General features: G+C 45.0%; 1 protein-coding gene across 1 annotated transcript in view; it reads left to right on the top strand.

Annotated features, from left to right (window-relative positions):
• DAAM1 (dishevelled associated activator of morphogenesis 1) overlaps window positions 1-17,689 on the top strand; it is a 184,721-nt gene extending 167,032 nt beyond the window's left edge. Inside the window, exons 21-25 of the mRNA XM_074996291.1 lie at window positions 2,913-3,020; window positions 5,796-5,856; window positions 7,882-8,013; window positions 11,669-11,839; window positions 14,637-17,689. Of these exons, the coding sequence (XP_074852392.1) occupies window positions 2,913-3,020; window positions 5,796-5,856; window positions 7,882-8,013; window positions 11,669-11,839; window positions 14,637-14,846 (682 nt within the window). The 3' untranslated portion in view covers window positions 14,847-17,689. The remainder of the gene's footprint in view (window positions 1-2,912; window positions 3,021-5,795; window positions 5,857-7,881; window positions 8,014-11,668; window positions 11,840-14,636) is intronic.
• The last annotated feature ends 584 nt before the right edge of the window (window positions 17,690-18,273 follow it).

Here is an 18,273-nt window from a genome sequence, read left to right on the forward strand (position 1 = left end):
AGGCGCTTATGGATTCTGAATAGCTCAGAGGATCCATAATTATTCCCTTCTTCATGGATGTGACAGGGAGTAGTCAACAAAGCTTTTGTCCTTTGATGTTTCATAATGGATAATGTCGTTTCAATGGGCTTTTTTATGTGCGAGACCCAGTACCTTCAGTAGAAAGCCAGCATGTTACAGTAGTCAATTCTTCTTTCCTGTTTGAGTCACATGAGTGCAGAGGATTACAATGCAAGCACTCGGTATAACTTTATACTAGAGGAAATAGATGTTACGAGTGATGGGTAGTAGGTTGAAAACTAATAAAAGGAAATTTTTCTTCACACAGCGTACAGTCAACCTGTGGAACTCCTTGCCGGAGGAGGCTGTGAAGGCCAGGACTCTATTAGGGCTTAAAAAAGAGCTTGATAAATTTTTGCAGGTTAGGTCCATAAATGGCTATTAGCCAGGGGTAAAGTATGGTGCCCTGGCCTTCAGTACAGGGGCAGGAGATGGATGGCAGGAGATAAATCACTTGATCATTCTCTTCTGTTCTCCTTCTCTGGGGCACCTGGCATTGGCCACTGTCGGCAGACGGGATACTGGGCTGGATGGACCTTTGGTCTGACCCAGTATGGCCTTTCTTTCTTATGAGATCCATACATGCAGCCTCCTACAAGCATTTCAGCTGATCTAAACATGTTCGTATAATGCTACTCTGTTTTAACCATAACAGCACACAAGTGAGCCAGGCTTGTTTCCAGCCATACATTTGTCAGTGCACAGGGAGGTCTAAGGGCATTGGTCTGAGCTGGCACCTGGATCACAGCATCACAATTTCCTTGCTGAGCATGCTCAAGGGTACCTTAGCCACCAGAGTAGTAGACACCTGAGAATCCCTTGAACAGACACAGCATATTATGAAGAGATGCCACTAAAGTGAGTCCCACCACCTTGCATGGAAGCAGGGTACCACCATTCCTCCAGGAGGCTCTGAGAGAGAACGTTAGTAGAGCCTGCATTGGCAGGGCCATTTAAATCTCATTGTACAGGTTAAATCTCTCTAATCTGGAACTCTGAGAGCAAACTCCTTACTTTGGCATGATTTTAGTTAGCAAGGTGACCACTTCTCATGGGTGTGGCCAAGTTTCCCGTGGTCCCATGAAGTTTGTTTACAGCCACCAGTCCCAGGCTCTGTGTTCTGTGCTGTATTGAGTTCTAATTTACCCCTAAATGTTAAGACCCCAGTGAGCAGTGGAAGTGTTGGTAATGTGCTAGGCAATATTGACCTCCCATCATCCAGCAAATTCTCTCATCTGGCACTGAGGGTGCTGGATGAGAGAGGTTCAACCTGTACTGTACAGTCTGGGGAGTGGGTGGTCGGTCGGTCGCTGGGTCTGCTTTGAATTTGCGACTGCAGCACTTTTGGTCCCTTTCTGTAGCATTATAGATCAATTTGTGGCACATTCAGGTGTATTTCATAGGCAACATCCCCTACTGGGGCCAGCAAAGGGTTGCTGGCAGAGCCTGGCAAAGTGGAGGGGGTTGACTCTGGGTCCCGGAAGGGGTGAGCCTGGGGACTAGTTTCTTCCAGTCAGCATTTTGACACTGCTTGTGCCACCCAGGGCCCCAGACCCTTTTAAATCACCAGGTCCCAGGACAGTTGCCCTTTTTGCACCCTTCCTGTTCTGCAGCCCTGGACCAACAGAAATTATCTTGCTGCCCTGAGTGCCCTAAAAACATCTAGACTGAGTCAGACCAAAGGTCCATCTAGCCCAGTGTCCTCTCTTCTGACCGTGGCCAATGCCAGGTGTCCCAGAGGGAATGAACAGGACAGGGAGTCGCCAAGTGATCCCTCCCCTGTCACCCATTGCCAGCCGCTGACCCTGCTGGTCTAAAGAAGGCCAGAGCTGTGTGCTGGGGCAAATGGGTACCCAGCAACTGCTTGGAGGGGGATGGGTCGGAAACCTGGAGAGGAAGCCCCACTTTGTGTCTCACTACACAGCCTGTCCTGGGGGAAGGAGTTGAACAGACGAGTTGCAGTGGCTCCAAGCACTTCATGGTGAATGAGGCCTGCAACATGGTGCAAAGTTGTCCTCAGAGGCCAGGACTGCAGTGGTTCCCATATGGTACAGGGGCATGTGTGAGAGGGGCCAGGCTGGAGGCACACCTATGAAATAGCACCCTAAATGAGCCTGTGGGCAGTCTGTCTCTAATGCTGGCACCATGCATAATGTAATAAATCATGGCATTTCCTCTTTGCCAAGAAGCAGAGAGAGCAGGACACTTCTCCAGATGGTCTCCCTTCAGCTACCCTTCTCAGCAGGTGCTTGAGAGAGTCTGTGGGCCCTTGCCCTGTGACCTAGCTGTCAATAGACTTGCATTGTGTTGGACTGGGAGGGAGTGGTGTTTTAGAATCCTTGTTCCCTCTACTGACAATCCTTGGTCACCAGCCCCTAGATGTCTGCTTGCAGAGACTTCCTGACCTGAGCTCGTCAGCTCCTGGAGAGAGAGGCAATCTCCCTGATAGACAGCTCTCAGGCCTTGGAAGCACGTATAAACCAAAGTCAACACCTGCAACTGTGCAGGAAATGGATGCAGTTCCTGGAACACTGAAGTAACATGTCTGGTGCAGCTAATGATGCTCAGCAGGTTTGCAGCAACCTTCCACAGGAGGCCTGGATAGAGAACATTAACCACCATGGAAATTCAGGGGTGGAGGGTAGCTGCCGTTTGACAGTGTCCTGCACTCCCCAGATATTCAGGACAGGACGTGAAGAATTCCATAATCAACTGGAACTGCTGAAAGTGTTCAGGCACATAGAATTCAGTGACCCAAACAGGAATTTGGCCAGGACATGGGGGGACTAGTACCCAACTTCTGACACTACAGATAGTTTCATATCTGTAACCCTGTTTTTCTTTCATCTTAGGAACATCACCCTTTTGCACTATCTGATAACGATAGTTGAGAAGAAATATCCCAAAGTCCTCAGTCTTCATGAAGAGCTGTGTGACATCCCTCAAGCAGCCAAAGTGAAGTAGGTAGATGTTAAGGTGGCAACATTAAACAAACAGAATGTTGTACATGTGATAACTTACTGTGTTCTGATTTGCTTGCATTTCTTCAGATAAGCTCCTTCCCCATCGAGGCTGCGTCTAACCTACCATCCCCCTTCTGAAGGGATAGGTGAATGCAGCAGTTCAGAAACGCTAATGAGGCACTCGTGAATATTCAGTGCCTCATTTGCATAATGGTTGTCATCTGGCGCATCAAAAGCGGTTCTTTCAAATTGCAAATTAGCTGTGTAGGCAGGTTGCTTCGAAAGGAAACCCCAGTTTCAAAAGCACCCTTCTTCCCAAGTATTTTTTTCCCAAACACAGCTAGTTTGCAATTCAAATGCAGCGCTTTCAATGCTCCAGATGGCAGCCTTTATGCAAATGAGGCACTGAATATTCATATCCACCTTATTAGCATTTTCAAACTGCTGTATTTCCATGCCTCTTCAGAAGGGGAAGGGTAGTGTAGACACAGCTCTAGAGTCTGGAATCCACCATTTAGAGCCATGGTGTCCAACACGCTCACGGGGAAGCTATTGTAGTGAATGTGGGTTGGCAGGCTGATGCAGCTGTTCAGGGGCTCGCGTGGTTGCTCAGGGCTGTACAGTAGTGTGGCGGCTCCTTGGGCATCACACCACCAGGGCCACCCAGCCCCTAGAGCTACGCCTCATGACAGCCAAGGAGCCACCCCACTGTGCACTCCCCGAGCCAGCCACCCAGCTCATGAGTCACCACTGCCATGTGGTGCCCAAGAAGCTATCCTGCCATGGCCTGAGCCACCGCACCAGCTCTCGGGGCTTAGCAGCTCCAGCGAGTCATCAGGGCAGGGTGTCTGGCTGCCAGCGGTGGGAGGGGTAGATATATGGTGATCCGGTGTCTTCCTTTGGGATACCACTGATTTAAAGAGAAGCAAAAGGCTGTTGGCAAAGCAAACGTCAGCTGCAGAGGTTTTAAACCTGTGACATAACAGAAAATAAATGTAAATCTCTTCTCTGCCCTAAGAAGAGAGCCAGCCACTCAGAGCTGTAGTGCCTGGTTACGCTGAACTTAAAAGCATTTAATTCAGAGTATTCCATTTATGAATGTAGACACCATTTTAAAATGAATGCATTTAGTACAAAGATAGGGCCACAGGTGAGGGTCAGATATTTTAATATGAATCCAATGACCACATCTGCACTAGTAAGTGTGCTGCTTTTTCTGCATACCAGCCAACTTTAGGGCATCCCAGGGGTGAAGCTGTTCACCCAAGCCATATTTAAACCAGTGTGCTACCCTTGTAGCATCAGTTGCGTTCTTTGAAAATGTGGCCCATTGCTTATTGAATTTACTCACTTTTTTTTTTTAAACCAGTTGTAAGTGGATTGGATTTCTCTATAACCAGGCGGAGGCTCTAGTTCAGTTAACCCCTAAACGCATTCTTTAAGTCATACGGAAATCCAGTGTTTCAAAATGTGTATGTTTTGCTGCTTTGGGGCCTGGGCGTGTATTACTAAGTACAAGGTGCATGCATGTCTGAGGCTGAGCTGCATGTGACTGAGGATATCTTGATATATATTAAAAGGGACAGTGTTCATTTAATCCTAAATTCTAGGGTTGGGCTGAAATGGGTATGTGTGGAATTTACAAAGCCTCGTCATAATGGTTTGTGGTTCTTTTAGTTTCAAAGGGCCCTTTTTGAGGCAGGTCTAGATCCAGTGACATGCAAAATGTCATAAATGGTGGCAAGTGCTTTCATGTTTAAAATAGATTGTTTTAATGATTTTCAGCTGTTACTAATAACTCAGGGAGATGTAGATCTCTAACTCCTCAGCAGAAAGAGGAATGACAACAATGTACCAGGTAGATCAGTCAAGATCAATGCACCAAGATCGTGCTTGGGCAAGGTGTTAAATATGGCTAGAGAGCTCTCATGGGAACAGAGCAGTGTTTGGGGTGGAAAGGCCTTGTATAAATTAGGTTAATCCCCTAACCCTACAACCAGCTCCCTGCACGCCCTGGTCTCTGTATTGTTCTGCAGCGAGACTACAGTGGTGATTTGCCACTCTGGGAGGAAAGACACTGACTGGAAAGAGTTCCCCTATGGCATTCCTCTAAACATTCCTGAGGCTAGAAAACTGAGGGACTGTGCTTGGGAGAAGGACCTAATTTATTGTCTCCTTCCCAAGTCACTCAGAGAAGCAAAGTCTTTGCCCTGGTAAGCAGCCAAAGCTCTCCACAGCTCTTTTAGAGATGTCCTCAGGCTGCTGGACCTATTGAGCCTTTCTCAGCCCACCACTTAGCCATGGCAATCTGTGTTGGGACATGGTGGATCCAATATCATTTGCCTGAGTCCCAGTGGCTGTATGTGGAAATTGGGAGGCATTGAGCAGGGAGAGATTAACTCTGCCCTGAAGAAGAACTTGGTAAGCTATATAACTACCTGAAGGGTCATGGGTAGGGTTGTCTCCCGTCATGCAAATGCAAGGCTCCACAGTTGTTCTACACCAAGATCTGGTCCAGGATTTTTAACTTGAGACTGTGCCTTTTATAACCATGTGTGCATAGCTTAAAATAAACAGCCCTAACCAGTTGCACATTCGTCTGTCTCCATGGCCACTGTGTGTCAACATAACTTGCCACCTGAAAGTTGCTGATCTGAGGACAGGAAACACCATGAGGGACTATTTTAAATGGGGGAAACACAGCTGACTCAATCAAGAGTCCTGGAATTCACTGGGAAAGGCTTAAAACTAAAGTGCTGCCATTTTCAACAGCATGACAGAGCTGGAGAAAGAAATAAGCACATTGAGAAGTGGACTGAGAGCTGTGGAAACTGTAAGTATTACCTACCCGCTTGACAGGCTGTTCTGATTCCAAGCCTCATAGCACCCATCCTTAGGGGAGGAGGACAGGAAGCCCTTAGCAAAGCTGCTTTTATCTTACTTCCTGGAGATCAGTTTCTTTCCTTCCTGCCCTGCATGTGTGTCTATTCTCCCAAGGCTGCTTTGGGATGGGAGTTACTGTACGCTGGCTGTAAATCAGCCATGCGCCTCAGATTTACAGGGATTTGGGGAAAGGTTTCAGTTGTTTGGCGTTGACTAAAATCATGAAGAGGTGCTAAGCAAGGACTCAGCTTGCAACTCTAAACCTGCCTGCGGTGGAGCCCACGGCTCTGACCACAGTTCCCTTTCCTTTTGTCTTGAGCTGACATGAGGCAGGGGAAGGACGCAGTACACAAGTGGACTGGAAGACACTTCCATGCACAGTGGGGCTGACGGTCAACGGGGGCCCAGGGCCAGGTGGGAGGGCAGTCTCAGCTGCACAACCCCTGAAAGTAGGGCTGGGAGGGCAGGACAGTCAGCAGTGCTGGGCTTCTCTCATCCCCCACTCAGAGCCATGCAGCAGTGCTAGCTCCAGACACCACCACTGCCCTCTTTGGTCCCTTCCCCTGCCTGTCAGTGGGCCTGTCCATTCACATAGAAGAAGGGGATATATTGATACAGGAAACTCTTTTATATCCTGCAGCCCGAGGACTGGAAAGCTGCCGGATATTCAAATATTGTGGGTAATAGAGAGGTCGACCTAGCAATGCGTAGCACTAAAGAAAACCAAGATTAGATATTAAGAAACAGAAATGTATGCAGAGTACTTTATTTACTGACAACAGTAGTAATGTGCACCATAAACTTACACTGTGTGTGTTGTGTTTGTTTGTACTTACTTTCACTGTCCTCTACTTATGGAGAACATAAGTAAAATTTGCTTCTGATTAAAAGGCCAGTTATGTGAGAGTTCTGGATGATAGAATGCTGTTTAAGACAGTTTACTGTAGTTGGGTGGCACTCAACCATTCCATGTAGGAAAAGAGGCCAACTCATGGCTTGGTGACCTGACCATACATTGAAACTATTAAAAAAAACATCTTAGATAGATATTTGTGCCCGTTAAAGTGTTGCGCAGCGCTGTCTTCAACGATAGTGACACCAAAGTGAGTTCTGCACAGGTTTGGGGAATTTTTGTTGGGCTTCATATCAGTGTTCCCTGTAAGCTGAGTACTTGAGCAGCTACCCAGGATTGATTCTCATGCTGCCCAGCTGATTAGCACCAGAGTTGGCAGCGTGTTTCTCTACTGATGGTGCACATCTGCACATGTTTTGGTGCAAATAACTAAATTTATTCTGCACGTGGATGGGAAAAAAATTAGCAGGAGCATTACTTAATGTGAATAGTCAAGAGGAACCACTAGAAAACAGACAAGCAAATGTTGAGCGCATATGCTGTGTGTCCTTATCTACCTGGCAACAAAATGCTCATCTGGGAAGCTATGGTTCTGCCAGCACCACTTCTTTGGCAGACAAATTCAGAACAACATAGCTGGTTTCAGAGGAGAAATAAAGTGGAAAGTTGACCTGTTGATGCACAGTCACACCTCAAGGAACTGGGTGGAATAAGAAGAGGAGAGAACAAATTATTGCCATGGCAGCAAGGGAACCCTGGAATGAGGCCTGCCACCTCTGGGTGTGTTTTACCAGGCCTCACCTGTGCTCAGTGCCCTGAGCAGAGAGGGTGTATGTCTCCCAGGAACAGAGGAAGGAGGTAGAACAGTGTTGATGTCATGTCACATCTTTGTGCCCGTGATCACTCAGCTCAGTCGTAGGATTAACTGTCAGACCCTCAAGTAAAATACTTGAACTCTGACCTGTCTTATGCTGCCTGGGGAAACAGGCTTTTCCGAGGCTCATGGAGCAACCTTTTTGGTTAAGCGTTTAAAATGCAGTACATTTGGGGTTTGTTAAATACGCACAGTCCTATGTCCCTTTTTCAACTGACACTGACTGAAGCTTAATTCGTTTCTTTAAGGAACTGGAATACCAGAAATCGCAGGGGTCTCAACCTGGAGACAAGTTTGTGTCAGTCGTCAGCCAGTTTATCACCTTAGCCAGCTTTGGCTTCTCTGATGTTGAGGATCTTCTGACAGAAGCTAAAGAACTGGTAAGATCCCTACTATAACCCATGAACTGTGTAGAGAATTATTTTAATGGGGAGTAGATTTGCATTCAAGGACCTTCTGAGGTTGTGATCATAGGTCATTAGATCAACCCCAAAGGGTAGAGACAATAGAGCAACTATTAAACTTAGATTTTTAGCCAAAAAAAAAAGTTTTCTCAAATCCACTGGTGATTTTAAAGAACTTGAACGGAGAGAACGTCTTAATTTTGAGCACTTCAAAGTCACGAATGCTACGGTGGGATGACTATATGTAGACTGAGGATAGTGAGCAGTCATGTTGTATCTAACACTGAGGAGCAGAAAACACAACTAGTACATACCCCAATACGTGCAATCGATTGCAAATAGAAAGGACCCACTCCCTGAGAGCTCCCAGGGTGAAATAATACCACCATAACTTCAGTCTTCTACAGTGGGACCTGTGTGGCTGGCCCTACCATCTCCTGACAAAGAGAAGGCTAACTCCATGAAGGTTGAAGGTTATCTCAAGTCCTACCCTAAAAACAATACGAGGGCTTATCTATCCTAGGCAAATGTTTCTCAACCGTTTTTTTATTTCATAAAGTACCCCTTGGGGAAAAAAGTACCCCCAGATTTCTCTTGTGTACCCCAATGGGTATGCCTACCACTGATTGGGAAACATAGTCCTAAAGTAATCTGAGGTTTTGAAACAAGTGCCATACAAACACATCTCGTAGAGCTGGAAGGGACCTCGGGAGGTCATCAAAGTCCAGTCCCCTGCCCTCTTGGCAGAACCAAGCGCCATTCTCTTTTCTTAAAATCTATTTTGCCCCACATCCCTAAATGGCCCACTCAAGGAACAAACTTATAACCCTGGGTTTAGCAGGCCTGTGCTCAAACCACTGAGCTATCCCTTTTCAAGTTACAGTATTCACTCCAGGAGTCAGATTTGTTTTGCGTGCACCAAGTTACACCTCACTTTAAAAACTATTTACAAAACGAGCAAAAATATCACAGAAGACTTACTTCGGAAAGCTTGCAGACTTTCTACCACTTATTATCAAATGGATTGTAACAGAAACATGGTGCTTACATTTCAGTGTAAGGTATATGAAGCAGTAGAAACAAGTCACTGAATGAACTTTTAGACTGTACTGACTTTACTGGTGTTTTTTATGTAGCCTGTTTGTAAAACTAAGCAAACATCTAGATGAGCTGATGTACCCCCTAGAAGATCTGTGTACCCCTAAGGGTGCATGTACCCTGGTTGACAAACACTGCCCCAGGCCACCAACTCACTTTGCGTCTGTCAGCACAGATGCACGCGGCTGGTATAAGGCCTCCCGTTGCTGGGCTGACCTATATCCAGTTCGTGTGAACTGTCATCTACCTGCTGTCAAAGATTTTTCATCTCAGATTTGCCCCCTCCCCCACCTGCACATAAATACCAGAGGCCATGCCTGGAAGGCATCTTCCCTGCTACACCAGTACCACAGATCTTCAGCCCTCCCCCTCCACCATCACAGTCCTCTGACTGTGTTTCCCCACTGTACCTGCCCTGTCCCTCTCCATGGAAAAGCCACCTCCACTCCTGATTCGTGGGGTTGTGAGATTCTCAGCCCGCAGACCTCGTCAGCTCTCTGCCTGGGGGTGCAGTCAAAGATGGCTGCCGTCAACTGTCACGGACCTCCTGAGACACATCCACGGTGGTACACAGCAGACTGAGCTGCAGTGGGCATTTACCTGTACCAGCTATCAGGCTAGCTTAGTGCTGATCTTCAGCCAATCATCCGCTACGCTTACATGTATGGATAGGAGATGCGTTTCAGTGGAACAATGCTACGACGGATGGCTCACTGCTGTAGGGGAGACAATCCTCGGTGTCACTCAAGGCCTGCTCTGAAATGGCTGAGCCAATGCTTCAACCTTGTGGCCCTCATCTTGCTCAGTTAACGTGAGGCTCATTTTTAAAAGGCTGCCCTGGGTTTGGGTTTTGACTGTTATTTCTGGAGATGCTGGGCCAGTCTTCTGGAATATTGCAGGTGGTATGAGGATAACACTTTCTGAAAGTGCCTAACACCATCTCCTTGGTCCTGCAGTCCAGACAAAGTGGGGTGAATTGCAGTGCACGCTAGTATGCTATGCAGTACCTTCCTGGGTGGACATTAAAGGTGTGAGGTGCCTGGGTTGTAAAAACATTGTCCCCTTTCTAACAGGATTATGTTAGCCCAAGGTAGGTGCCTCAGTGCCTTCAGAGAGGACATACAGTGCAGCACAAAAAAGTGCATTTCAATTCATGCCCCTATAGGCCCTACGTCTCATTGAAAGTTGATGGGACTTAGAACATTAAGGAGAGGATGCAGATAGGTGTCTAATGGGATTTTGCAAAAGCATCGCCTAGCAATCATTGATTTCAGTGGGAATTAGTCACCTGGGTGCTTTGGAAAATTCCACTAAGCACCTGTCTCTCTTTAGGCCCTTAAATGTCTTTAAAAATCTGGTCCTTCATATTCTAACTCCCACTGACTTTCAATGAGACTAAGTAACTTGGGCTTGGTCTGCACTAGGGAGTTAAGTGAAATGCGGATATGCCATTCTAGCTATGGCAGTTGCATAGCTAGAATTGACTTATCTGCAGTCGACTTACCTGGCCTCCCGCTCAAGGGAAGGTTGACGGGAAACTCCGGTGGATTTCCCTTATGTCTCATGATTTCGAGGAGTATAGGGGTTGACTGCTGACCCCAGTTACTGTGATTTTCATTTATCTGTACTAGGCATGTGAAATCACACTTGGGAAGATCGACCCTGGCCAAATCGATCTTCTTGGCAGTATAGACATACCCAAGTCTCTTTCAAAAATGTTGCCTGTAATCTTTATTCTTACCTATGGCAGAGTAGAAACAAAAGTAAATAGAAATGGTTGTTTTTGTTCTTGTGTTTTCAAGCCCCACCTTCCCTTTCCGCAAATAAGAGCAAAGCACTTAGTTGAAAAGAAAACTTGTCAGTTTTAAAGGCACCTAGACATGGGTTTATAATGGAAGTCTTACATCAGCCTGACATACAGTGTTGTTATAATACCATTAATAGCCTATGAATGGGGCTATAGATCTTGCAAACTCCCTACTCCTTTAACTGGTGTAATTTCTGATCAGAATAATAAATGCCTTTTAAAAGCTTCACTAACACATTTGGTTTCAATATTGAACCATGTGGCAATGATAAATAATACCCCCAAAAATACTTCAAAGAGAAGTTAAAAGTGCAAGTTTCCTACCCCTGCCGTGTCTACTATTAGTTTTATGTCTTCGATCTTCAGCACCACAATATTGTGCTTCCTTGTTTTTACTGCTGCTTACTTAATAAAACTAAGTTAGGTAATAAAGGATGTTAAGCAGAAACAGGAGTGTAAAACTTCTTACATGATTTAAATGAGGGCATTTAAAGGAACAGCCCAAAGGAAAATCCTCCCTTAACTGCCATCACTTAATGAGCAGAAGACAGTCTGAATTTTTTTAAACTGAGACTGGAATTAATAGTTAATGCATTTTTCCCCTTAATTCCATGCTTCATCAAATCCCATCTTAAGGATTACTCTCTTTATCTGTCAGAGAGATGGTTTACAGTGAGAGATTTTATTGGTTCAGTGGGTAACTCCTTTCTCCTGTTCTTTCCCTAGTTTACCAGGGCAGTGAAGCACTTTGGGGAAGACGCAGGCAAAATGCAGCCAGATGAGTTCTTTGGGATCTTTGATCAGTTTCTTCAAGCTGTGACTGAGGCCAAGCAAGAGAATGAAAACATGAGGAAAAGGAAGGAGGAGGAGGAGCGTCGGGCACGTCTGGAGGCACAGGTTAGAGGAGAGCCTGATCTCTGGTGCTTGTTCTGTAGACACAGTTGAATCGGTGTCCATATGTGCTTCAGGATTTTAGACGAGGGGTTGAGGCTGATTTTTCTCCCACCCCGTCACTTCAAGTGCAGAAGGTCGGGGCCTGCAAGAAATTCACCCTGCAACCAAAGGCTTCTGTTTTCAAAAAAAAAAACCTCCCCCAAGTCACTGATCCTGGGTGACCTACTGTCACAACCCAAGTGCAAAAACTCCTTTGGGAACCCAGGAAGACACACTTGGGATGTCTCCTTGGGGGATAACTCCAAGCACTGAACCTTCCCTCAGGAGAGCACTTGAAAACAAACCGCAATTTCGTCATAGCTGTCCCCTCAGTCCTAGGCACATGCGCACACAGCCTTCCGCCTTCAAGGACACAGGAATCAGACCATAGTCTTATAAAGGTGATTTTATTAACAAAACAAAGACTTGTTTAATAAGTAGACTTGGTTGCTCGGTGTTACAGAGCAGCTAATAAAGGTAGACTAAAACACAGAGCATTGCTTCCCTGGGATTCAGTTTAAAGTTAGTGTACATGGGGAATACATCAGCCAGAGAAGTCCCACAAACCAAACCCATGGCTTAAAAAAAACAACTTGATCCTGTCTGACTAAACTTCCCCTTTCTGCTCATGTATCTCTTCCAGGATTCTGCTCTAGGTGTGGATGTTACTGAAAAATGCCATGCCTGGTTTCAAATGTAATCCATCTTTGTACCTCTCCTCTGGCTACACAAAGAACTGCTGCAGGCAAATCACTGTTTGTTTAAAAAAAAAAAATCCCACACTCTGGCTCACCTGACTCCCTGCCAACACTTCCTGGAAATGTGCCCGACCTGCTCTCCCTGGGTTTAACTCTTTTCAGGCAATTCAGTCAACTGAACACCAAGATGCCTAGGAGAAGGGGCAGTAGCCCTTCCAGCCAGCACAGAGAGAGGAGGAACTGAGCCGATGGCTGTCCCATTGTCACATGATTGAAAGTGTAGGATTCAGTTTAGTCCTTGGGGCTAGTGTGGTGAGGAGCTTTGGGACCTTTGCATCTTGATGCAATTCTGCTGCCGTTGACGTGTAGTGGCTCAATGGGAACAGTTTAAGCCTATGTTGAGAGATTTTGGAAATCCCGCCTTGATCCCCTAGGTGTCTCTCTTCCCCTTGAGAGAGAGAATGATCTTGTGGTTAGGGCACTGAACTAGCATGGAAAAGACCTTGTCTCAGCCTATCCAGCTTTGCATGGGACTTCCTGTGAGCTTGGACAAGTCACTTTGTCTCCGAGTCTGTTTCCAAGCCATAAAATCAGGATAAGACAGACTTGATTTCTCCCACCCCAGGTGTGTTCTCTGTTTAAATTGTGAGGTCTTCAGGTCAATGTCTACAATCCTCGTCTGTTTAGATGACTAGCTTTATTGAGCTGGGAGTCTCACCACCTTTGTGAATTGCAGCTCACAGTACAATGGTGTCTCCATCTCAGTTGGGTCCTTTAGGTGCAACTGTAGGACATATAATAGAGACTATTGTTTCTCTTCAAAGCATAATCAATTTTGCTCCAGGAAGTAGAGTTGGAAGGGGCCTGTGGCTTTAAGGCAACCATAGGATTCAATCCAATATAGTCCCAAGTGACTTCTGACCAGGCACAACTATTTTAATTATGGAAAGTGTCTGAGTGTGGGCAGAAGTGAAGTCATGCATTAAGCCAGGTGTTCCATGGATTCCAAGACTAGACGGGGCCATTGTGATCATCTGGTCTGACCCTCTGTCATTCTGGCCATAGACTTTACAGCAATAAATCCTAGAGCAGATATTTTAGGAAGAAACTTCTAGGCTTGATTTAAAAATTGTCAGTAATGGAGAATCCATCATAACCCTCAGTAAATTGTTCAATAGTACCTTGTGCTCACTGTTAAAACGTTGTGCCTTATTTCCTGTATGAATCTAACTCCAACTTTCTGGCATGGGATTGCGTTAAACTTTTCTCTGCTAGAATGAAGAACCTGTTGTTAAATATTTGTCCTCCTTGTTACTTAGACTGTAACCAAGTCTCCCTGTAGCCTTCTCTTTCTTGAGCTAAATAGATTGAACTCTTGAGTCTGTCACCATAAGGCATGTTTTCTGTTCCTTGAATCATTCGTGTGGCTCTTGTCTGAGCCCTCTCCAACGTATCAATCCTTGAATTGTGGGCACTAGAGGGGGGGACACGATTCCAGCAGCAGTTGCACCAGTGCCCAGTACAGAGGTAACCATCTCTTCCTTCTGATGATTTCCCTGTTCATGCCTCTCAGGATCTCATGTGCTCTTTGGGAGCTGGGGAGTATAGCTCAGCATTTGTCATGCTCCCCATGAGCACCCAGCCAGGGACGCTAATGATCCAGTCAAACCAAGTTTGGTGATGAACCCTGGTCACATGCCACCTGAGGCACGTTGCACATACACTAAGAAGTAAAACCAACAAGGAGTCTGATAGCGCCTTCAAGACTGATTTTATTTTGGCATAAGTTTTCGCCATAATAAAATTGTTGGGCTCTAAGATGCCAGTGGACTTGCTGTTGCTTTGCTAAATAGAATAACACGGCTACCTCTGAAGCCTATGAGGAAACAGTGGGAGCTCATGTTCGGTTCGTTATCCACCACAGCCACTTAATCTTTTTCAGAGTCATATTATGAGAGTCCTGGTGGGTGCAGTTCCCTATGGACAGGTGACCATCTCAGTAGGCAGGTCACTGTGCTGCAGAAAAAGAGATGGATGATTTTTTTTTCTTGGTTTCTCTTTAGCTGAAAGAACAGCGCGAGAGGGAACGCAAAGCCAGAAAGGCTAAAGAAAACAGCGAGGAAGGAGGGGAGTTTGATGATCTTGTTTCAGCTTTACGGTCAGGCGAAGTCTTTGACAAAGACCTTTCAAAACTGAAACGGAACCGCAAGCGCATCACCAACCAGCTGACGGACAGCAGCCGTGAGAGGCCAATCACCAAACTCAACTTCTGACCCTTCTGTTTTGTAAACATTTGAAAAAACTGGTATTAGCAGTCTCTTGGAAGTGGCTAGGATTTTTCATTATACTGCCTTGTAATTCGAACTGAAAAGGTGGCACACTCTTCGTGTGTGTGCGTGCATGTGTGTGTTGTGTGCGTGTGTATATATAAAAAGGTCTGGCTGTTGGTGTGTATGGCGAATACATGTGTGTCTGTCAGACAATGGTGTATATATGTGTGCCGCGCAAACGCATATATAGACACTTGTCACTGAGTGCAACTTCCATTTCCTTTCCTTCCACCACATTATTCAAAAAATAGTTCTTCTGGTGCATAAGCACAACATCGGGTCTACTGAGAAAGAGATGACGAAAACATTCCTTGTAGTCTACAAAAGCATTGAGAAATATTTTCTACTTGATCTCCCTGTGGAGTCCTTTCTCTCGGGGTAACTGGTGTCAGAGAACAGAGAGAGAAACAAAAACAGCGACGCTGTCTGAACCACTGGTGCCGCAGCATCATCACAGACCAGATGATCAGCCTGGAAGCCCGTAGGGGTGGTGTGAGAATACAGTCCATTGGGAGCGCCTTGCACACGGTCTGAAGTGTGCTTTTAAAAAAAAAATCAGGTGGAAACCTTCTATTTTATTAAGGATTTGAACACCTGTGCCCTTGTGCAAATTCCAATGCATTTTGTACTGGACATTCTCTTGATAATCCCTTTTCAGTTATTTTTGGGAAGCACTACTGTGCTCTTACTGCAACCCATGCTCTTGCAGAAGACAGGTCACCACCGCGTGCTTATTGCTACAACAATACATAACCATCGTTCTACTTTCTCAACTTTTTCTTGCCCTAGACGAATGGGAGGAGGGCGGGAGGGTCTCTAATGAGACACAGAACATAAACTTCTTGCATTGTAACTTTTTTTTCTTCTGTTTTTTATTCAGTGGGACAAACTGTATCCTCTAAGGCCAGGTCTGCAGTAAAATTGTTAAATCAACCAAACTGTGTCACTTAGAGGTATGAAAAATGTGCTGAGCGGTGTAGTTACACCGCCCTAACCCCTAGTGCATTAGAATTCTTCCACTGATATAGCAACCTCCTCTTGAGGCGACAGACTGCCTACCGTAATGACAGTCAGAGAGGGTGTCTACATTGCAGTGATGCAGCCCTGCTGTTATACTGTAGTGGCTTTTCTAGCGTAGATGTAGCCTAACCGTGGGTCAGAACTGAAGATCATTTAAACCAATGCACAAAGGACTTGATCCAGGACCCATTGTGTCGATGGACAAGCCCTCATTGACTTCAGTGGGCTTTGAACCAGGCCCCTTGTTTTTACCGAACATGTGCAGCAACAGTGATGCCAAGAAATATGTCTCTTAACATACTTTTTCAAGTCATTTGCTGTTTATAGTGTCATTAAAAGTTGTAAGCAAAACTACCTGTAAAATGTCAGTCCAAAAAACCCCAGTGCTCTCAGGGAGTAAAATAGTAACAAGTAATAAATACATTTAAAAAAAAAATTAAAAATTGGAAAATAAAAAGTAAATGCCATTAACATAGTAACACTTAATATTCTTAAATTATACAGAATATATAGAAGACTGTTACTTTTTGTTTTTATTTATTTGTGGTCATTTAAAAAAAAAAAAAAACTTTTATACCATCAATATTCTTGTGATCTTTTGTTTTTTGTTCCTTTTCCTGTGGAGAGATTAGTTTGTCCCCATTGCACTAGCTATTAACACTATTCAAAATAAGGTTTTCGTTTTGTTTTTCCATGTAACGGTGGTTATCAGCAGGATTGGGATGTCATTTTTCCTATATGTACTGTATAGTAAATGGGCTGTTTAAACTAACTTGTATAAAAATATGGTTCTTAGCACTTAGAGCCTTGGGGTCTCTGTGCTCTCTGAAAGCTGTGAAGTGTCACTCTAAAAAGAGTTGTCAAGAGTTATGGTCTTACGTCTGACCTCATTGCAACGTTCACACTGTAAGTATAAAAAAAAAAAAAAAAAAAGCTTATAAAGCAGTAATAAACACCAAGTTACGGCTCAGTGAAGTCCTGCATCTCCGAGCAAAGCAACTGCAAAACTTGCAAATTTTCAAAGATTGGGAATGAAGCACTTTGTTTAAGAAGGGGAAAAGTTACTGGTGATTCTTGTTCCTTAACTAAAGTGCCTCTATTTATATTTTTATTTATGGATTAAGAAATTTGGGCTGACACAAAGTAGGCAGTGGACTCTCTTTGGGTGGGCAGGGGAGTCTCGTGTCTGACGATCTGAGGAATTGTCTGTTAATTGTTCAGCTAGAATAACCCATTTCTGAATTTTGAGAAGGCGTAGGCCTCCAGTCTTGCATTGGGATCCTGCTTCCCTAGCCCACAATAGCCACGCAGAGCTCACAGGCTTCACCCTATGGGATTCCAGTGGAGACTCAAAGGCTTAGTTGCCTTTCCAAAACGTTCTTCCTTTCCATCAGCCTGGTGGACAGGCTGCATTTGCCATTTTGTTTCCTTTCCACACAAAAGGCTGTGTGCAGCTAATTCCACGTGCCGTTGCTGAAAACTACTTTTTAAACAGGTGCTTGTGTCAGTAGCCACTTTTTTTCTCTCTTGGGTGTGTATTTTATAGATTTTTTTTTTTTTTTTTTTTTTTTTTTTAATAATGCCAAAAAGGGAAGAAACCTACCTGTAAACTGAAGTATATGTCATGGACCTTCTTAGCTTAGTAGTGGACCAGTTTAGATGCAAGAATGTTAGTCGTTTAGCTGCCAGGAAATGCTGTGTTATGAGACTGTACATATTTTTAAGATGGCAATATGCAATAAAGCAAAAGAATTGCATTGAGTGTACATCCACAGAGCCCACGAGTTATTTTTCAAGCCTCTTGGGAGAGCAGCCACTCCGGTGTCTCCTCGGAAGAAAGTGACAGCACCAGTTTTGGATAGTTGCAAGTAGGCTGCTGACTGGTACGGCAGATACAACAAAAATAGTATTTGTTTTTTAAATGTGTTGAAGAGCCAGATTCTAGTCTGGCTGTTATTGGTGTAAGCCTGAAGTCATGACCTGGGTGTTTGTCTGGTCTGTATGCTGAGCACCTTACAACTAGTCACACCTTCACCCTGGCAATGCCCCTGTAAGGGAAGGAATTACTCTTTCCAGTCACCTGAGGGCAGGTCTGCATTATGGGCATGAGCTGATCTAAGCTATACAATTTGAGTGAAGTCAGCATAGCTTGATCTACTTACTGTGGGGCCCGCACTGTGCTGGGTTGATGTTGAAGCCCCTTCTCATTCTGGTGGAGTACTGGAGTCAATATCTGAGCAATCAGCAGTCAGTTTAGTGGGTCTTCACTAGACCTGCTAAATCAATCCCAGATGGATAATCACTGTAACAATCGCTCCGCCTGGGAGCAAAGACGAGAACAAAAGATTTC

The sequence above is a fragment of the Carettochelys insculpta genome, chromosome 6, assembly GCF_033958435.1.
Source record: "Carettochelys insculpta isolate YL-2023 chromosome 6, ASM3395843v1, whole genome shotgun sequence".
In the NCBI taxonomy this organism is placed as follows: Eukaryota; Metazoa; Chordata; order Testudines; family Carettochelyidae; genus Carettochelys; species Carettochelys insculpta.